At 43.8% G+C, this 23,489-nt stretch overlaps 1 protein-coding gene across 13 annotated transcripts in view; it reads left to right on the top strand.

Annotated features, from left to right (window-relative positions):
• pde10a (phosphodiesterase 10A) overlaps window positions 1–23,489 on the top strand; it is a 128,784-nt gene that overhangs the window by 64,761 nt on the left and 40,534 nt on the right. For 12 of the 13 annotated variants that reach the window (XR_016487095.1, XR_016487102.1, XR_016487098.1 and 9 more), the window contains exons 4-9: window positions 7,384–7,507; window positions 15,501–15,550; window positions 16,591–16,731; window positions 18,274–18,435; window positions 20,077–20,127; window positions 22,410–22,468. Coding sequence is in view for 2 of the 13 variants with exons in the window: in XM_090201816.1 (XP_090057942.1) it covers window positions 7,384–7,507; window positions 15,501–15,550; window positions 16,591–16,731; window positions 18,274–18,435; window positions 20,077–20,127; window positions 22,410–22,468 (587 nt within the window). In the remaining 11 variants the exon portion in view is untranslated. The remainder of the gene's footprint in view (window positions 1–7,383; window positions 7,508–15,500; window positions 15,551–16,590; window positions 16,732–18,273; window positions 18,436–20,076; window positions 20,128–22,409; window positions 22,469–23,489) is intronic. The other variant, XM_090201817.1, reaches the window with a different exon arrangement.

Here is a 23,489-nt window from a genome sequence, read left to right as displayed (position 1 = left end):
CCTATGGTAGGTTCACCTATAGCTCATCTCTTGTCAGTGGTACTATAGACTACTTTATCATGGACTTAAACCCAGAGTCTCAAATCAAAATCAAATAAAATTGTATTGGTCACATACACATGTTTAGCAGATGTTATTGCGGGTGTAGTGAAATGCTTGAGTCTCTGAGGGTTCACAATCAGCCCACTAACACCCCTATCAGATCACAGCAAAATCACAGTCTACTTAAACAGAGCAATACTCAATCATGAGGCATCAAAGCCAAAGGAACTGAATAATATTAAGAAATGCTATAGATGGAAGGAAAGTACTTCCTAGATAAAACGTTCCACTGTAATAGTGAAGGTGTAAACTTGGCAGTATAGAATCTTAACAGTATATTTGACCTCTCAGCTTCCCTATCAAATTAAAACATTTCCAACAGAAACCGAAGATAATGAACAACAATGACAAATGGTTTGATGAAGAATGCAAAAACGTCAGGAAGAAATTGAGAAACCTATCTAACTAAAAACACAAGAGACCCTGAAAACCTGAGTCTACGCCTTCACTACGTTGAATCACGAAAACAATACAGAAATACACTACGGAAAAAGAGCGAACAGCACGTCAGAAATCAGCTCAATGTAATTGAAGAATCCATAGACTGCAAACACTTCTGGGAAACACGAAGAGTTAACTTCTCTAATCTTTTTGGCTCTGTAACGAAGAACAAACAGCAAAAACATAGACATGATCAAATATAAATCTTGGAATCAACTATTAAAGACAACCAGAACCCACTGGATTCTCCAATTACATTGAATGAACTACAGGACTAATACGAACTCTTCAACCCCAAAAGGCCTGTGATGTTGATGGTATCCTCAAATTAAATTATAAAATATACAGACCACAAATTCCAATTGGCTATACTAGAACTCTTTAACATCATCCTTAGCTCTGGAATCTTCCCCAATATTTGGAACCAAGGACTGATCACCCCAATCCACAAAAGTGGAGACAAATTTGACCCCAATAACTACCGTGGAATATGTGTCAACAGTAACCTTGTTAAAATCCTCTGCATTATCATTAACAGCAGACTCGTACATTTCATCAATGAAAACAATGTACTTAGCAAATGTCAAATTGGCTTTTTACCAAATTACCGTACAACAGACCATGTATTCACCCTGCACACCCTAATTGACAACCAAACAAACCAAAACAAAGGCAAAGTCTTCTCATGCTTTGTTGATTTCAAAAAAGCCTTCGACATCAATTTGGCATGAGGGTCTGCTATACAAACTGATGGAAAGTGGTGTTGGGGGTTAAACATACAACGTTATAAAATCCATGTACAGAAACAACAAGTGTGCGGTTAAAATGGGCAAAAAACACACATTTCTTCACACAGGGTCGTGGGGTGAGACAGGGATGCAGCTTAAGCCCCACCCTCTTCAACATATACAGTGCCTTGCGAAAGTATTCGGCCCCCTTGAACTTTGCGACCTTTTGCCACATTTCAGGCTTCAAACATAAAGATATAAAACTGTATTTTTTTGTGAAGAATCAACAACAAGTGGGACACAATCATGAAGTGGAACGACATTTATTGGATATTTCAAACGTTTTTAACAAATCAAAAACTGAAAAATTGTGCGTGCACAATTATTCAGCCCCTTTACTTTCAGTGCAGCAAACTCTCTCCAGAAGTTCAGTGAGTATCTCTGAATGATCCAATGTTGACCTAAATGACTAATGATGATAAATACAATCCACCTGTGTGTAATCAAGTCTCCGTATAAATGCACCTGCACTGTGATAGTCTCAGAGGTCCGTTAAAAGCGCAGAGAGCATCATGAAGAACAAGGAACACACCAGGCAGGTCCGAGATACTGTTGTGAAGAAGTTTAAAGCCGGATTTGGATACAAAAATATTTCCCAAGCTTTAAACATCCCAAGGAGCACTGTGCAAGCGATAATATTGAAATGGAAGGAGTATCAGACCACTGCAAATCTACCAAGACCTGGCCGTCCCTCTAAACTTTCAGCTCATACAAGGAGAAGACTGATCAGAGATACAGCCAAGAGGCCCATGATCACTCTGGATGAACTGCAGAGATCTACAGCTGAGGTGGGAGACTCTGTCCATAGGACAACAATCAGTCGTATATTGCACAAATCTGGCCTTTATGGAAGAGTGGCAAGAAGAAAGCCATTTCTTAAAGATATCCATAAAAAGTGTGGTTTAAAGTTTGCCACAAGCCACCTGGGAGACACACCAAACATGTGGAAGAAGGTGCTCTGGTCAGATGAAACCAAAATGGAACTTTTTGGCAACAATACAAAACGTTATGTTTGGCGTAAAAGCAACACAGCTGAACACACCATCCCCACTGTCAAACATGGTGGTGGCAGCATCATGGTTTGGGCCTGCTTTTCTTCAGCAGGGACAGGGAAGATGGTTAAAATTGATGGGAAGATGGATGGAGCCAAATACAGGACCATTCTGAAAGAACGTGATGGAGTCTGCAAAAGACCTGAAACTGGGACGGAGATTTGTCTTCCAACAAGACAATGATCCAAAACATAAAGCAAAATCTACAATGGAATGGTTCAAAAATAAACATATCCAGGTGTTAGAATGGCCAAGTCAAAGTCCAGACCTGAATCCAATCGAGAATCTGTGGAAAGAACTGAAAACTGCTGTTCACAAATGCTCTCCATCCAACCTCACTGAGCTCGAGCTGTTTTGCAAGGAGGAATGGGAAAAAATTTCAGTCTCTCGATGTGCAAAACTGATAGAGACATACCTAAAGCGACTTACAGCTGTAATCGCAGCAAAAGGTGGCGCTACAAAGTATTAACTTAAGGGGGCTGAATAATTTTGCACGCCCAATTTTTCAGTTTTTGATTTGTTAAAAAAGTTTGAAATATCCAATAAATGTCGTTCCACTTCATGATTGTGTCCCACTTGTTGTTGATTCTTCACAAAAAAATACAGTTTTATATCTTTATGTTTGAAGCCTGAAATGTGGCAAAAGGTCCCAAAGTTCAAGGGGGCCGAATACTTTCGCAAGGCACTGTATATCAACGAATTGGCACGGGCAATAGAATGCAACAACAAATCCAATTTTGATAAACTCCCATATCTACTTGGTGAAATTCCACAGTGTGCCATCACAGCAGCAAGATTTGTGACCTGTTGCCACGAGAAAAGGGCAACCACTGAAGACCAAACACCATTGTAAATACAACCCATATTTATGCTTATTTATTTTATCTTGTGTCCTTTAACCATTTGTACATTGTTAAAACACTGTATATATATATAATATGACATTTGTAATGTCTTTATTGTTTTGAAACTTTTGTATGTGTAATGTTTACTGTTAATTTTTATTGTTTATTTCACTTTTGTATATTATCTACCTCACTTGCTTTGGCAATGTTAACACATGTTTCCCATGCCAATAAAGCCCCTTGAACTGAACTGAATTGAATTGAGAGAGATCAGAACATGATGATTCTTCATATTTCACCCAGTATTCTGTGTGGATCTGTGTAATCTGAGGGAATCTGTCTCTCTCTCTCTCCATCATCCTGTTCTGACCTCTCTCTCTCTGTCTGTCTCCATCATCCTGTTCTGACCTCTCTCACTGTCTCTGTCTCTCTCTCCATTATCCTGTTCTGACCTCTCTCTCTGTCTCTCTCTCTCTCTCCATCGTCCTGTTCTGACCTCGCTCTCTCTGTCTCTCTCCATCATCCTGTTCTGACCTCTCTCACTGTCTCTGTCTCTCTCTCCATTATCCTGTTCTGACCTCTCCCTCTCTCGGTCTCTCTCCATCGTCCTGTACTGATCTCTTTCTGTCTCTCTCTCTCTCTCTCCATCACCTGTTCTGACCTCTCTGTCTCTCGCTCTCTCTCCATCGTCCTGTTCTGACCTCTCTCTCTCTCCGTCTCTCTCTCCATCATCCTGTTCTGATCTCTCTCAATGTCTCTGTCTCTCTCTCCATCATCCTGTTCTGATCTGTCTCTCTCTCTCTCTCTCCATCGTTCTGTTCTGACCTCTCTCACTGTCTCTGTCTCTCTCTCCATTATCCTGTTCTGACCTCTCTCTCTCGGTCTCTCTCTCCATCGTCCTGTTCTGACATCTCTGTCACTCTCTCTCCATCATCCTGTTCTGACCTCTATGTCTCTCTCTCTCTCCATCATCCTGTTCTGACCTCTCTCACTGTCTCTGTCTCTCTCTCCATTATCCTGTTCTGACCTCTCCCTCTCTCGGTCTCTCTCCATCGTCCTGTACTGATCTCTTTCTGTCTCTCTCTCTCTCTCTCCATCGTCCTGTTCTGACCTCTCTCTCTCTCCGTCTCTCTCTCCATCATCCTGTTCTGATCTCTCTCACTGTCTCTGTCTCTCTCTCCATCATCCTGTTCTGATCTGTCTCTCTCTCTCTCTCTCCATCGTTCTGTTCTGACCTCTCTCACTGTCTCTGTCTCTCTCTCCATTATCCTGTTCTGACCTCTCTCTCTCGGTCTCTCTCTCCATCGTCCTGTTCTGACATCTCTGTCACTCTCTCTCCATCATCCTGTTCTGACCTCTATGTCTCTCTCTCTCTCCATCATCCTGTTCTGACCTCTCTCACTGTCTCTGTCTCTCTCTCCATTATCCTGTTCTGACCTCTCCCTCTCTCGGTCTCTCTCCATCGTCCTGTACTGATCTCTTTCTGTCTCTCTCTCTCTCTCTCCATCATCCTGTTCTGACCTCTCTGTCTCTCGCTCTCTCTCCATCGTCCTGTTCTGACCTCTCTCTCTCTCCGTCTCTCTCTCCATCATCCTGTTCTGATCTCTCTCACTGTCTCTCTCTCCATCATCCTGTTCTGATCTGTCTCTCTCTCTCTCTCTCCATCGTTCTGTTCTGACCTCTCTCACTGTCTCTGTCTCGCTCTCCATTATCCTGTTCTGACCTCTCTCTCTCGGTCTCTCTCTCCATCGTCCTGTTCTGACATCTCTGTCACTCTCTCTCCATCATCCCGTTCTGACCTCTATGTCTCTCTCTCTCTCCATCGTCCTGTTCTGACCCCTCTCTCTCGCTCTCTCTCTCTCTCCATCATCCTGTTCTGACCTCTGTCTCTATCTCTCTCTCCATCATCCTGTTCTGTAATCTCTCCTTCTGTCTCTCTCCATCGTCCTGTTCTAACCTCTCTCTCTCCATCATCCTGTTCTGTCCTCTCTCTGTCTCCGCAGGCACAGCAATAGTCTCTCTGGTCGTGTGAAGTAGAGATGGGTCTGTTGTGTAACAATGTATAGAACTGTAGAGCTGGAGCAAGGAGTGAGAGAGAGAGAGAGAGAGAGAGATCAGAACAGGATGAGAGAGAGAGAGAGAGAGAGAGGGGTCAGAACAGGATGAGAGAGAGAGAGAGAGGTCAGAACAGGATGAGAGAGAGAGAGAGAGAGAGAGGTCAGAACAGGATGAGAGAGAGAGAGAGAGGTCAGAACAGGATGAGAGAGAGGTCAGAACAGGATGAGAGAGAGAGAGAGGTCAGAACAGGATGAGAGAGAGGTCTGAACAGGATGAGAGAGAGAGACAGAGAGAGAGAGAGTGATCAGAACAGGATGAGAGAGAGAGACAGAGAGAGAGAGAGGTCAGAACAGGATGAGAGCGAGAGAGAGGTCAGAACAGGATGAGAGCGAGCGAGAGAGAGAGAGAGAGAGGTCAGAACAGGATGAGAGAGAGAGAGAGAGGTCAGAACAGGATGAGAGAGAGAGACAGAGAGAGAGAGAGCGATCAGAACAGGATGAGAGAGAGAGACAGAGAGAGAGAGAGCGATCAGAACAGGATGAGAGAGAGAGACAGAGAGAGAGAGAGCGATCAGAACAGGATGAGAGAGCGAGGCAGAGAGAGAGAGTGAGAGAGAGAGAGAGAGAGGTCAGAACAGGATGAGAGCGAGAGAGAGAGAGAGAGCGGTCAGAACAGGATGAGAGAGAGAGAGAGAGAGGTCAGAACAGGATGAGAGAGAGAGAGAGAGGTCAGAACAGGATGAGAGAGAGAGAGGTCAGAACAGGATGAGAGCGAGAGAGAGAGAGAGCGGTCAGAACAGGATGAGAGAGAGAGAGAGAGGTCAGAACAGGATGAGAGAGAGAGAGAGAGGTCAGAACAGGATGAGAGAGAGCGAGGGAGACATGTACATTAACCATCGTTACAACACTGTATATAGACATAATATTACATTCTTTATGTGTAATGTTTACTGTTAATTTTTATTGTTTTTTTCACTTTTGTATATTACCTACTTCACTTGCTTTGGCAATGCTAACATATGTTTCCAATGCCAATAAAGCCCCTTGAATCGAAATAGAGACACAGAGAGAGAGACAGAGAGACAGAGAGAGAGAGACAGAGAGAGACAGAGAGAGAGAGACAGAGAGAGAGACAGAGAGAGAGAGACAGAGAGAGAGAGACAGAGAGACAGAGAGAGAGAGAGACAGAGAGAGACAGAGAGAGAGAGACAGAGAGAGAGAGAGACAGAGAGAGAGACAGAGAGAGACAGAGAGAGAGAGAATCTTCTAATCAGGTCTGTGAGGACTACTGATGCCCTTCCTGACCTCCACCCCTCTGGAGATTTCACAGGCTGCAGGATACTGTGGGGGGGATGGTTGAATGTGGATTAATTATTTAACGAAGCAATGAATAAATTAATTAATTCATTTGATTCTACAAAAGTGCTATCTAGAACCTAAAAGTGTTCTTCTGCTTTCCCCATAGGAGAACCCTTTGAAGAACCCTTTGGGTTCCATGTAGGACCCTTTCCACAGAGGATTCTACATGGAACCCGAAAGAGTTCTACGTGGAACCAAAAAGGATTCTCCTTGGAACCAAAATGGGTTGTCCTATCGAGACGGCCGAACAATCATTTTGGAACCCCATTTTTCTAAGTGTATGGAACCCAGGAATCCCTGGAAAACAGCGGCAGGTGTTACTGATGGGATTTTCCTGGCTAAATTAATGAATGAAGTCTGTCGTTGTGAATGACTGGAGAAAAGCCCGATTCATTATATTGAATGAGGAGAAAAGCTTAATTCATTATATTGAATGAGGAGAAAAGCCCAATTCATTATATTGAATGAGGAGAAAAGCCCGATTCATTATATTGAATGAGGAGAAAAGCCCAATCCATTATATTGAATAAGGAGAAAAGCCTGATTCATTATATTGAATAAGGAGAAAAGCCTGATTCATTATATTGAATGAGGAGAAAAGCCGATTCATTATATAGAATTTTTGGATGCGATGGTCACAGTTATATCACAGTCGACATGTGCAGTCGGCAGTTGCACGGTGTGTGTGTGTGTGCGTGTGTGTGTGTGTGACTGTAACGTGTGTCTCTCTGGTGTCCAGCAGTACCAGGACAGTAACATGCAGAACGTGGTACATGACCTCACCAGTTACCTGGAACAGCGGCTGGACCCCGGAGGAGACAACAAGCTTCTATTCTATGACTTGTGCACCATCATCAAAACAGGTGGGTCACACACACACACATAGCACACACACACACACACAGACAGACACACACATGGCACACACACACACACACACATGGCACACACACACACACATGGCACACACACACAGACAGACACACACACACACAGCACACACACACACACAGACAGACAGACACACACACACATAGCACACACACACTCCTAACACAAAGCACACACACACACACATAGCACACACACATAGACAGACAGACACACACACATAGCACACACACACAGACAGACAGACACACACACACACAGACAGACAGACTCACACACACACACACATAACACATAGCACACACACACATAGCACACACACATAGACAGACAGACACACACACATAGCACACACACACAGACAGACAGACACACACACATAGCACACACACACACACACACACACACACACATGGCACACACACATGGCACACACACACACACACAACACACACACACACATAGCACACACACACAAACACAGACAGACACACACACACATAGCACACACACACTCCTAACACAAAGCACACACACATAGCACACACACATAGACAGACAGACACACACACATAGCACACACACACAGACAGACAGACACACACATAGCACACACACACTCCTAACACAAAGCACACACACATAACACATAGCACACACACACAGACAGACAGACAGACACACACACATAGCACACACACATAGACAGACAGACACACACACATAGCACACACACACAGACAGACAGACACACACACACACAGACACACACATAGCACACACACACATAACACATAGCACACACACACACGTAGCACACACACAGACAGAAACACACACACACACACATAACACACACAGACAGAGACAGACACACCCACACACACACAGCGCACACACACAGACAGACACACACACACAGACAGACAGACTCACACACACACACATAACACATAGCACACACATAACACATAGCACACACACACACACACACACACAGACAGACACACACACACATAACACATAGCACACACACACACGTTGCACACACACAGACAGAAACACACACACACACACATAACACACACAGACAGAGACAGACACACCCACACACACACAGCGCACACACACAGACAGACACACACACACACACACACATAACACATAGCACACACACACACATAGCACACACACAGACATAGCACACACACAGACAGACAGACACACACACACATAGCACACACAGACAGACAGACATACACACACACACATAACACATAGCACACACACACACATAGCGCACACACAGACAGACACACACACACACAACGGATAGGTAGACCCCTCTTTGTAGCCAGCATTTGCCTGGTTAATCCGGCTTCACCATGTCTCACAGTTAGCTGACAGTTTAACCTGGTCCCAGATCTGTTTAATATCTGTATCATATAGCCTGGTCCCAGACCTGTTTAATATCTGTATCATATAGCCTGGTCCCAGACCTGTTTAATATCTGTATCATATAGCCTGGTCCCAGTTCTGTATCAAATAGCCTGGTCCCAGACCTGTTTAATATCTGTATCATATAGCCTGGTCCCAGATCTGTTTAATATCTGTATCATATAGCCTGGTCCCAGATCTGTTTAATATCTGTATCATATAGCCTGGTCCCAGATCTGTTTAATATCTGTATCATATAGCCTGGTCCCAGATCTGTTTAATATCTGTATCATATAGCCTGGTCCCAGATCTGTTTAATATCTGTATCATATAGCCTGGTCCCAGACCTGTTTAATATCTGTATCATATAGCCTGGTCCCAGACCTGTTTAATATCTGTATCATATAGCCTGGTCCCAGACCTGTTTAATATCTGTATCATATAGCCTGGTCCCAGTTCTGTATCAAATAGCCTGGTCCCAGACCTGTTTAATATCTGTATCATATAGCCTGGTCCCAGATCTGTTTAATATCTGTATCATATAGCCTGGTCCCAGACCTGTTTAATATCTGTATCATATAGCCTGGTCCCAGATCTGTTTAATATCTGTATCATATAGCCTGGTCCCAGATCTGTTTAATATCTGTATCATATAGCCTGGATCCAGATCTGTATCACATAGCCCGGTCCCAGATCTGTTTAATATCTGTATCATATAGCCTGGTCCCAGATCTGTATCATATAGCCTGGTCCCAGACCTGTTTAATATCTGTATCATATAGCCTGGTCCCAGATCTGTTTAATATCTGTATCATATAGCCTGGTCCCAGACCTGTTTAATATCTGTATCATATAGCCTGGTCCCAGTTCTGTTTAATATCTGTATCATATAGCCTGGTCCCAGATCTGTATCATATAGCCTGGTCCCAGACCTGTTTAATATCTGTATCATATAGCCTGGTCCCAGACCTGTTTAATATCTGTATCATATAGCCTGGTCCCAGACCTGTTTAATATCTGTATCATATAGCCTGGTCCCAGATCTGTTTAATATCTGCATCATATAGCCTGGTCCCAGACCTGTTTAATATCTGTATCATATAGCCTGGTTCCAGACCTGTTTAATATCTGTATCATATAGCATGGTCCCAGTTCTGTATCATATAGCCTGGTTCCAGACCTGTTTAATATCTGTATCATATAGCCTGGTCCCAGATCTGTTTAATATCTGTATCATATAGCCTGGTCCCAGTTCTGTATCATATAGCCTGGTCCCAGACCTGTTTAATATCTGTATCATATAGCCTGGTCCCAGATCTGTTTAATATCTGTATCATATAGCCTGGTCCCAGATCTGTTTAATATCTGTATCATATAGCCTGGTCCCAGACCTGTTTAATATCTGTATCATATAGCATGGTCCCAGTTCTGTATCATATAGCCTGGATCCAGATCTGTATCACATAGCCTGGTCCCAGATCTGTTTAATATCTGTATCATATAACCTGGTCCCAGACGTGTTTAATATCTGTATCATATAGCCTGGTCCCAGTTCTGTATCATATAGCCTGGTCCCAGACCTGTTTAATATCTGTATCATATAACCTGGATCCAGACCTGTTTAATATCTGTATCATATAGCCTGGTCCCAGACGTGTTTAATATCTGTATCATATAGCCTGGTCCCAGTTCTGTATCATATAGCCTGGTCCCAGACCTGTTTAATATCTGTATCATATAGCCTGGTCCCAGACCTGTTTAATATCTGTATCATATAGCCTGGTCCCAGTTCTGTATCATATAGCCTGGTCCCAGACCTGTTTAATATCTGTATCATATAGCCTGGTCCCAGATCTGTTTAATATCTGTGTCATATAGCCTGGTCCCAGATCTGTTTAATATCTGTATCATATAGCCTGGTCCCAGATCTGTTTAATATCTGTATCATATAGCCTGGTCCCAGACCTGTTTAATATCTGTATCATATAGCCTGGTCCCAGATCTGTTTAATATCTGTATCATATAGCCTGGTCCCAGTTCTGTATCATATAGCCTGGTCCCAGACCTGTTTAATATCTGTATCATATAGCCTGGTCCCAGTTCTGTATCATATAGCCTGGTCCCAGACCTGTTTAATATCTGTATCATATAGCCTGGTCCCAGATCTGTTTAATATCTGTATCATATAGCTATCATTATATGATACAGATATTAAACAGATCTGGGACCAGGCTATATGATACAGATATTAAACAGATCTGGGACCAGGCTATATGATGCAGATATTAAACAGATCTGGGACCAGGCTAGATGATACAGATCTGGATCCAGGCTATATGATACAGATCTGGGACCAGGCTTTATGATACAGAAATTAAACAGATCTGGGACCAGGCTATATGATACAGATATTAAACAGGTCTGGGACCAGGCTATATGATACAGATATCAAACAGATCTGGGACCAGGCTATATGATACAGAAATTAAACAGATCTGGGACCAGGCTATATGATACAGATATCAAACAGATCTGGGACCAGGCTATATGATGCAGATATTAAACAGATCTGGGACCAGGCTATATGATACAGAACTGGGACCAGGCTATATGATACAGAACTGGGACCAGGCTATATGATACAGATATTAAACAGATCTGGGACCAGGCTATATGATACAGATATTAAACAGATCTGGGACCAGGCTATATGATACAGATCTGGGACCAGGCTATATGATACAGATATTAAACAGATCTGGGACCAGGCTATATGATACAGATATTAAACAGATCTGGGACCAGGCTATATGATACAGATCTGGGACCAGGCTATATGATACAGATATTAAACAGATCTGGGACCAGGCTATATGATACAGATATTAAACAGATCTGGGACCAGGCTATATGATGCAGATATTAAACAGATCTGGGACCAGGCTAGATGATACAGATCTGGATCCAGGCTATATGATACAGATCTGGGACCAGGCTATATGATACAGAAATTAAACAGATCTGGGACCAGGCTATATGATACAGATATTAAACAGGTCTGGGACCAGGCTATATGATACAGATATCAAACAGATCTGGGACCAGGCTATATGATACAGAAATTAAACAGATCTGGGACCAGGCTATATGATACAGATATCAAACAGATCTGGGACCAGGCTATATGATGCAGATATTAAACAGATCTGGGACCAGGCTATATGATACAGAACTGGGACCAGGCTATATGATACAGAACTGGGACCAGGCTATATGATACAGATATTAAACAGATCTGGGACCAGGCTATATGATACAGATATTAAACAGATCTGGGACCAGGCTATATGATACAGATCTGGGACCAGGCTATATGATACAGATATTAAACAGATCTGGGACCAGGCTATATGATACAGATATTAAACAGATCTGGGACCAGGCTATATGATACAGATCTGGGACCAGGCTATATGATACAGATATTAAACAGGTCTGGGACCAGGCTATATGATACAGATATTAAACAGGTCTGGGACCAGGCTATATGATACAGATATTAAACAGGTGTGGGACCAGGCTATATGATACAGATATTAAACAGGTCTGGGACCAGGCTATATGATACAGATCTGGGACCAGGCTATATGATACAGATATTAAACAGATCTGGGACCGGGCTATGTGATACAGATCTGGATCCAGGCTATATGATACAGATATTAAACAGAACTGGGACCAGGCTATATGATACAGATATTAAACAGATCTGGGACCAGGCTATATGATACAGATATTAAACAGATCTGGGACCAGGCTATATGATACAGAAATTAAACAGATCTGGGACCAGGCTATATGATACAGATATCAAACAGATCTGGGACCAGGCTATATGATGCAGATATTAAACAGATCTGGGACCAGGCTAGATGATACAGATCTGGATCCAGGCTATATGATACAGATCTGGGACCAGGCTATATGATACAGAAATTAAACAGATCTGGGACCAGGCTATATGATACAGATATTAAACAGGTCTGGGACCAGGCTATATGATACAGATATCAAACAGATCTGGGACCAGGCTATATGATACAGAAATTAAACAGATCTGGGACCAGGCTATATGATACAGATATCAAACAGATCTGGGACCAGGCTATATGATGCAGATATTAAACAGATCTGGGACCAGGCTATATGATACAGAACTGGGACCAGGCTATATGATACAGAACTGGGACCAGGCTATATGATACAGATATTAAACAGATCTGGGACCAGGCTATATGATACAGATATTAAACAGATCTGGGACCAGGCTATATGATACAGATCTGGGACCAGGCTATATGATACAGATATTAAACAGATCTGGGACCAGGCTATATGATACAGATATTAAACAGATCTGGGACCAGGCTATATGATACAGATCTGGGACCAGGCTATATGATACAGATATTAAACAGATCTGGGACCAGGCTATATGATACAGATATTAAACAGATCTGGGACCAGGCTATATGATGCAGATATTAAACAGATATGGGACCAGGCTAGATGATACAGATCTGGATCCAGGCTATATGATACAGATCTGGGACCAGGCTATATGATACAGAAATTAAACAGATCTGGGACCAGGCTATATGATACAGATATTAAACAGGTCTGGGACCAGGCTATATGATACAGATATCAAACAGATCTGGGACCAGGCTATATGATACAGAAATTAAACAGATCTGGGACCAGGCTATATGATACAGATATCAAACAGATCTGGGACCAGGCTATATGATGCAGATATTAAACAGATCTGGGACCAGGCTATATGATACAGAACTGGGACCAGGCTATATGATACAGAACTGGGACCAGGCTATATGATACAGATATTAAACAGATCTGGGACCAGGCTATATGATACAGATATTAAACAGATCTGGGACCAGGCTATATGATACAGATCTGGGACCAGGCTATATGATACAGATATTAAACAGATCTGGGACCAGGCTATATGATACAGATATTAAACAGATCTGGGACCAGGCTATATGATACAGATCTGGGACCAGGCTATATGATACAGATATTAAACAGGTCTGGGACCAGGCTATATGATACAGATATTAAACAGGTCTGGGACCAGGCTATATGATACAGATCTGGGACCAGGCTATATGATACAGATATTAAACAGGTGTGGGACCAGGCTATATGATACAGATATTAAACAGGTCTGGGACCAGGCTATATGATACAGATCTGGGACCAGGCTATATGATACAGATATTAAACAGATCTGGGACCGGGCTATGTGATACAGATCTGGATCCAGGCTATATGATACAGATATTAAACAGAACTGGGACCAGGCTATATGATACAGATATTAAACAGATCTGGGACCAGGCTATATGATACAGATATTAAACACATCTGGGACCAGGCTATATGATACAGATCTGGGACCAGGCTATATGATACAGATATTAAACCGATCTGGATCCAGGCTATATGATACAGATCTGGGACCAGGCTATATGATACAGATATTAAACAGATCTGGGACCAGGCTATATGATACAGAACTGGGACCAGGCTAAACTGACACTAACTATACTGGGACCAGTGGTGTAACATGGTGCAGTGTGTGTGTGTGTGTGTTATAGATGACATATCCCAGAGCTCTATATTGCCGCAGTGCCCTGATGTGGCAAGGGGGGTTTGGATGTGACAGGCTGTGCACTGCTTTCCCTACGCTCCACCCTGCCCCCCTCCCTACGCTCCACCCTGCCCCCCTCCCTGCGCGCCACCCTGCCCCCCTCCCTGCACTCCACTCTGCCCTCCTCCCTGCACTCCACTCTGCCCCCCTCCCTACGCTCCACCCTGCCCCCCTCCTCGCGCTCCACACGCTCCACCCTGCCCCCCTCCCTGCACTCCACCCTGCCCCCCTCCCTCCGCTCCACTCTGCCCCCCTCCCTGCACTCCACTCTGCCCCCCTCCCTACGCTCCACTCTGCCCCCCTCCCTACGCTCCACTCTGCCCCCCTCCCTGCACTCCACTCTGCCCCCCTCCCTACGCTCCACTCTGCCCCCCTCCCTGCACTCCACTCTGCCCCCCTCCCTACGCTCCACCCTGCCCCCCTCCCTGCACTCCACTCTGCCCCCTTCCTGCGCTCCACCCTGCCCCCCTCCCTGCCCTCTCATCCCTGCACTCCACCCTGCCCCCCTTCCTGCGCTCCACCCTGCCCCCCTCCCTGCGCTCCGCCCTGCCCCCCTCCCTGCGCTCCGCCCTGCCCCCCTCCCTGCCCTCTCATCCCTGCGCTCCACCCTGCCCCCCTTCCTGCGCTCCACCCTGCCCCCCTTCCTGCGCTCCACCCTGCCCCACTCCCTGCGCTCCACCCTGCCCCCCTCCCTGCGCTCCACCACGTAACACACAGTACGTACTGTACACCACACCATCTGTATAACTACAGATTGTAACTGTCACACATCTCTTGTCTTCGAACAGCCACGAAAGCAGACGGATTTGCACTTTACCACTTGGGAGAATGCAACAATGTAAGTGAACCACATACTTTCTCGTCAGATCAACTACTCTGAGCTCCACTGATCTGGTCTAGTGAGTGATGAGTGTTAAAGCCACAATCCTTAGTTAATAATGAGGCATTAACAATGTATATCCTCAAGAATAAATCTCGGTAAATCATTCATTAAAATAACAGTAAATTCTACTGGGTCTCAGAGTGTAAATTAATCTGGTTTACTGAGTGATTAGTGATTAGTGTGTACTAATCTATTACGATTAGAGATTAGTGTGTACTAATCTATAGTGATTAGTGTGTACTAATCTATAGTGATTAGTGTGTACTAATCTATAGTGATTAGTGTGTACTAATCTATAGGGATTAGTGTGTACTAATCTATAGGGATTAGTGTGTACTAATCTATAGTGATTTGTGTGTACTAATCTATAGTGATTAGTGATTTGTGTGTACTAATCTATAGTGATTAGTGTGTACTAATCTATAGTGATTAGTGTGTACTAATCTGTAGGGATTAGTGTGTACTAATCTATAGTGATTAGTGTGTACTTATCTATAGTGATTAGTGTGTACTAATCTATAGTGTTTAGTGATGAGTGTGTACTAATCTATAGTGATTAGTGATGAGTGTGTACTAATCTATAGTGATTAGTGATGAGTGTGTACTAATCTATAGTGATTAGTGATGAGTGTGTACTAATCTATAGTGATTTGTGATTAGTGTGTACTATCTATAGTGATTAGTGTGTACTAATCTACAGTGGTTAGTGTGTACTAATCTACAGTGGTTAGTGTGTACTAATCTATAGTGATTAGTGTGTACTAATCTATAGTAATTAGTGATTAGTGTGTACTAATCTTTAGTGATTAGTGATTAGTGTGTACTAATCTATAGTGATTAGTGATTAGTGTGTACTTACTGTAATTGGGATAGGTGGTCGTCTCACCTAGCCATTTTAACATTAGTGCACTACTGTACGTGGCTCTGGATAACAGCGTCTGCTACATGACTAACGTGATGTAGTGTATTTTCATTTCTCTCTGGTCCTTCCTCAGAGCTTGTGTTTGTTTAAACCGGCGGGGGCTAACGACGGTCCTCCCACCTTCATCCCAGCTGGTCCCATCACGTTTGGGACCACCATCGCCGCTCACGTCGCCACAACACGCAAAATACTGCTAGTAGAGGACATCACAGGGGTGAGATTCAGCGTACTATAAATACACCTAACCCTTACCCTAACCCAAAACACTAACCCTCACCCTAACCCAAAGCACTAACCCTTACCCTAACCAAAACACAAAACCTTACTCTAACCAAAAACACTAAACCTTACCCTAAGCCAAAACACTAACCCTCACCATAACCCAAAACACTAACCCTTACCCTAACCCAAAACACTAACCCTTACCCTAACCCAAAACACTAGCCCTTACCCTAAGCCAAAACACTAACCCTTACCCTAACCAAAAACACTAACCCTTACCCTAACCCAAAACACTAACCCTTACCCTAACCCAAAACACTAGCCCTTACCCTAAGCCAAAACACTAACCCTCACCATAACCCAAAACACTAACCCTTACCCTAACCCAAAACACAAACCCTTACCCTAACCACTAAACCTTACCCTAACCCAAAACACTAACCCTTACCCTAAGCCAAAACACTAACCCTCACCATAACCCAAAACACTAACCCTTACCCTAACCCAAAACACTAACCCTTACCCTAACCCAAAACACTAACCCTTACCCTAACCCAAAACACTAGCCCTTACCCTAACCCAAAACACTAGCCCTTACCCTAAGCCAAAACACTAACCCTTATCCTAACCCAAAACACTAGCCCTTAACCTAACCCAAAGCACTATTCCTTATCCTAACCCAAAACACTATCCCTTACCCTAACCCAAAACACTAGCCCTTACCCTAACCCAAAACACTAGCCCTTATCCTAACCCAAAATACTAACCCTTACCCTAACCACTAACCTTTATCCTAACCCAAAACACTAACCCTCACCCTAACCCCTTACCCTAACCCAAAACACTAGCCCTTATCCTAACCCAAAATACTAACCCTTACCCTAACCACTAACCTTTATCCTAACCCAAAACACTAACCCTCACCCTAACCCCTTACCCTAACCCAAAACACTAGCCCTTATCCTAACCCAAAATACTAACCCTTACCCTAACCACTAACCTTTACCCTAACCCAAAACACTAACCCTCACCCTAACCCCTTACCCTAACCCAAAACACTAGCCCTTATCCTAACCCAAAATACTAACCCTTACCCTAACCACTAACCTTTACCCTAACCCAAAACACTAACCCTCACCCTAACCCCTAACCCAAAACACTAACCCCTAAACCTAATGCAGGATAAATCAAACATCCCAAAGTATTTGGTTCAGATTGTATATGTTTTATTTCAAATGCTTTGACGTCAGGACCCCTGACTTCTGTGCTGCACGACACAGGGATTCAATCTCTCTCTCTCTCTCTCTCTCTCTCTCTCTCTCTCTCTCTCTCTCGTCCTCTCTCTCTCTCTCTCTCTCGTCCTCTCTCTCTCTCTCTCTCTTGTCCTCTCTCTCTCTCTCTCTCTCTCGTCCTCTCTCTCTCTCTCTCTCTCTCTCTCTCTCGTCCTCTCTCTCTCTCTCTCTCTCTCGTCCTCTCTCTCTCTCTTCCTTTCCTCGCCTCTCTCTCGCTCTTCCTCTTCTCGCTCTCTCTCCAGGACGAGCGTTTCCCTGAAGGCACAGGGCAGGACTCAGACTCAGGGATTCATGTTCACTCTGTCCTGTGCCTCCCCATCCTCACGGCCATCGGTGACCTCATAGCTATCCTGGAGCTGCATCGGCACAGGGGCCACGAGCCTTTCAATATCAGCAACCAGGAGGTACACACGCACACATGCACGCACCCTTGCACAGACACACACACACACACACACAAACAGCCTTAGAGGTGATTTGACTGTCTACATCTAGCTAACCTATGGAGCAGACGTAAAAGAAACACAATGAAACCAGATCCTGTCGGGGGAGGTTCTCTTCTGCAGTGTTCGACCAATCCAGTAAATGTAGAGGAGTCAAGATGGAGTGTTGCTTTGTTAACGTCCAAAAGCTGAAGTTTTGTAACATGTTCTCTTTCCATTTCCCCTGAAAACCACAACGTCCAGATGTTGGGGACTCAGCAGAGGCTAAGAGCTAGGCAATGGTTTCCTGTTTGTCTCCATTAGTTTATAAGGACTAGACAATGACTTCCTGTTATAGCTCCATTAGTTCAAAGTACTAGACAATGACTTCCTGTTATAGCTCCATTAGTTCATAAGGACTAGACAATGACTTCCTGTTATAGCTCCATTAGTTAATTAGGACTAGACAATGACTTCCTGTTATAGCTCCATTAGTTAATAAGGACTAGACAATGACTTCCTGTTATAGCTCCATTAGTTCAAAGTACTAGACAATGACTTCCTGTTATAGCTCCATTAGTTCATAAGGACTAGACAATGACTTCCTGTTATAGCTCCATTAGTTCATAAGGACTAGACAATGGTTTCCTGTTATAGCTCCATTAGTTCATAAGGACTAGACAATGGCTTCCTGTTATAGCTCCATTAGTTAATAAGGACTAGACAATGACTTCCTGTTATAGCTCCATTAGTTCATAAGGACTAGACAATGACTTCCTGTTATAGCTCCATTAGTTCATAAGGACTAGACAATGACTTCCTGTTATAGCTCCATTAGTTCATAAGGACTAGACAATGACTTCCTGTTATAGCTCCATTAGTTCATAAGGACTAGACAATGACTTCCTGTTATAGCTCCAATAGTTTGTAAAGAGAACAGCGGTCAGTGAGTCCTTGACGAACAGACCAAGGTTTTTACAACTCTGCTATTAGCTCCTAATGAGCCCATCAGAGGACAGATAGACACGTTTAGGTGACAGGCACTGAGGGGTTAATTATATGACTACCCAGTGGGAAAGGATGTTTGCAATAAGCGTTGTAAGAACGTCACCGTAATTGTGTTGCGATGACGTCTTTTCGACCCGTTTTGCCTCCTGGGATATTATGTACCAGTCATTATTGGAGAGGACATGAGGTTGGGGGTAAACACACATGGGAATGTCAACTTGGAACACCAGGAATACTCCTTAGGATGAATCTTACTCATATCCATATGATAGTCCCGTTTATATGTCTATTAATAAATATCTCTACTGTCAAATATAATGACATATAGGCTAACAATTGATTTTATTATTCATTATTTTTTTTAGCTTCTATTATTTTAAAGCCCATCTTGGGACTGTTATTTTTCTTTATTTTTAATGCAAAAATGTTTGTGATGCAAAAATAAAAACAATTTTTTTATCTGCCCAGGGAATACAGATGAAAACTAGCCAGCTGCCTAAATAGAAATAACATTTACAGAAATGTATTCCTGTGAGATAATTGTATAAATAATAATGAAATACATATATAAATAATAATGAGATAAATGTATAAATAATAATGTTTTTTTTAAAGGTTGCGACGGCGAGTTTAGCATGGGCATCTGTAGCTATTCACCAAGTACAGGTGAGCATTGCATTATTTTACATATATATTTTTTTATTCATAAGAAATGTGATGTTGTCAGGTGTATTTGGTTACAAAAGCTCGATAACACACTTATTGATACATGATAAGGAGCAGGGTTGTGTCTGTGGTCATTGGGACAGGGTTGTGTCTGGTCATTGGGACAGGGTTGTGTCTGGTCATTGGGACAGGATTGTGTCTGTGGTCATTGGGACAGGGTTGTGTCTGTGGTCGTTGGGACAGGGTTGTGTCTGGTCATTGGGACAGGGTTGTGTCTGGTCATTGGGACAGGATTGTGTCTGTGGTCATTGGGACAGGGTGGTGTCTGTGGTCATTGGGACAGGGTTGTGTCTGTGGTCATTGGGACAGGGTTGTGTCTGGTTATTGGGACAGGGTTGTGTCTGTGGTCATTGGGACAGGATTGTGTCTGTGGTCATTGGGACAGGGTTGTGTCTGGTCATTGGGACAGGATTGTGTCTGTGGTCATTGGGACAGGGTTGTGTCTGTGGTCATTGGGACAGGGTTGTGTCTGTGGTCGTTGGGACAGGGTTGTGTCTGTGGTCGTTGGGACAGGGTTGTGTCTGGTCATTGGGACAGGGTTGTGTCTGTGGTCATTTGGACAGGGCTGTGTCTGTGGTCATTGGGACAGGGTTGTGTCTATGGTCATTGGGACAGGGTTGTGTCTGTGGTCATTGGGACAGGGTTGTGTCTGTGGTCATTGGGACAGGGAAGTGTCTGTGGTCATTGGGACAGGGTAGTGTCTGTGGTCATTGGGACAGGGTAGTGTCTGTGGTTATTGGGACAGGGTTGTGTCTGGTCATTGGGACAGGGTTTTGTCTGTGGTCATTGGGACAGGGTTGTGTCTGGTCATTGGGACAGGGTTGTGTCTGTGGTCATTGGGACAGGGTTGTGTCTGTGGTCATTGGGACAGGGTTGTGTCTGTGGTCATTGGGACAGGGCTGTGTCTGTGGTCATTGGGACAGGGTAGTGGCTGTGGTCATTGGGACAGGGTTGTGTCTGTGGTCATTGGGACAGGGTGGTGTCTGTGGTCATTGGGACAGGGTTGTGTCTGTGGTCATTGGGACAGGGTTGTGTCTGTGGTCATTGGGACAGGGTTCTGTCTGATCATTGGGACAGGGTTGTGTCTGTGGTCATTGGGACAGGGTTGTGTCAGGTCATTGGGACAGGGTTGTGTCTGTGGTCATTGGGACAGGGTTGTGTCTGTGGTCATTGGGACAGGGTTGTGTCTTGTCATTGGGACAGGGTTGTGTCTGTGATCATTGGGACAGGGTTGTGTCTGTGGTCATTGGGACAGGGTTGTGTCTGGTTATTGGGACAGGGTTGTGTCTGTGGTCGTTGGGACAGGGTTGTGTCTGTGGTCATTGGGACAGGGTTGTGTCTGTGGTCATTGGGACAGGGTTGTGTCTGGTCATTGGGAAAAACAACACCTATCATGCTACTATGACTGACCCTGTAAAACAACTGCATCTATCTGGTGTACATGTATATATGGCAATAAAGCATATATTTTAAAATATATTTTAGGGGTATTTAAATACGTAATTTGCTCTAAAAACACTCATTGTACACTTTCATACATGTGTTTGTTGTGTTTGGTTGTGTTTATGTGAACTGAACTCTACTGTGACTGGGTCGCCAGTAGGCTTCAGTCTAATCAACCCTTACAGCCTTTAACACATTGGCCCTCCCGGGGGACGTCATTATGGCCTGCTCAGCATTGTTGTTTCTATTTACCGTTGCTACTGAGAGCTACAGTACATAGCACAACATCTCACACGCGGTGTCCCAATGCATCCCGGATCGCGGTGTCCCAATGCATCTCACGTCTGTCCACAGGAACACCATTGTGTTTCATCAGATATCAAAACAGTCGTCTGCACTGACATTAAACAATGGAGTCTCTGTCCACAGACAGAAATGTGAGAGAAGCCCACTGTCTCTCTTTCTTTCTCTCCCCCTTTTTCCTCTCTCTCTTGCTCTCTGTCTCCCTCGTGCTCTCTCTCTCTCTGTCTCCCCCTCTCTCTGTCTCCCTCTCTCTGTCTCCATCTCTCTGTCTCTCTCTCTGTCTCCCTCTCTCTTACTCTCCCTCTCTCTCACTCTCCCTCTCTCTGTCTCTCTCGCTCTCCCTCTCTCTGTCTCTCTCTCTCTCCCTCCCTCTCTCTGTCTCTCCCGTGCTCTCCCTCTCGCTGTAATCCTGCTATTGACACATAAACAAAAGTGCTAATTAACTGTTATCTGACGTGTTGTTTCTGTATCGCCAGGTGTGCAGAGGCTTAGCCAAACAGACCGAGCTCAATGACTTCCTGCTAGATGTGTCGAAGTAAGTCTGTCTCAATGACTTCCTGCTAGATGTGTCGAAGTAAGTCTGTCTCAATGACTTCCTGCCAGATGTGTTAAAGTAAGTCTGTCTCAATGACTTCCTGCTAGATGTGTTAAAGTAAGTCTGTCTCAATGACTTCCTGCTAGATGTGTCAAAGTAAGTCTGTCTCAATGACTTCCTGTTAGATGTGTCAAAGTAAGTCTGTCTCAATGACTTCCTGCCAGATGTGTTAAAGTAAGTCTGTCTCAATGACTTCCTGCCAGATGTGTTAAAGTAAGTCTGTCTCAATGACTTCCTGCCAGATGTGTTAAAGTAAGTCTGTCTCAATGACTTCCTGCTAGATGTGTTAAAGTAAGTCTGTCTCAATGACTTCCTGCTAGATGTGTTAAAGTAAGTCTGTCTCAATGACTTCCTGCTAGATGTGTCAAAGTAAGTCTGTCTCAATGACTTCCTGTTAGATGTGTCAAAGTAAGTCTGTCTCAATGACTTCCTGCTAGATGTGTTAAAGTAAGTCTGTCTCAATGACTTCCTGCCAGATGTGTTAAAGTAAGTCTGTCTCAATGACTTCCTGCCAGATGTGTCAAAGTAAGTCTGTCTCAATGACTTCCTGCTAGATGTGTCAAAGTAAGTCTGTCTCAATGACTTCCTGTTAGATGTGTCAAAGTAAGTCTGTCTCAATGACTTCCTGCCAGATGTGTTAAAGTAAGTCTGTCTCAATGACTTCCTGCCAGATGTGTTAAAGTAAGTCTGTCTCAATGACTTCCTGCCAGATGTGTTAAAGTAAGTCTGTCTCAATGACTTCCTGCTAGATGTGTTAAAGTAAGTCTGTCTCAATGACTTCCTGCTAGATGTGTTAAAGTAAGTCTGTCTCAATGACTTCCTGCTAGATGTGTTAAAGTAAGTCTGTCTCAATGACTTCCTGCTAGATGTGTCAAAGTAAGTCTGTCTCAATGACTTCCTGCCAGATGTGTTAAAGTAAGTCTGTCTCAATGACTTCCTGCTAGATGTGTCAAAGTAAGTC

Source organism: Oncorhynchus mykiss, chromosome 16 (genome assembly GCF_057628025.1).
Source record: "Oncorhynchus mykiss isolate SJ-2025 chromosome 16, ASM5762802v1, whole genome shotgun sequence".
Lineage (NCBI taxonomy): Eukaryota > Metazoa > Chordata > Actinopteri > Salmoniformes > Salmonidae > Oncorhynchus > Oncorhynchus mykiss.
The sequence above is the reverse complement of the archived record's forward strand: the minus strand, read 5'-3'. Positions and strand labels throughout refer to the sequence as shown.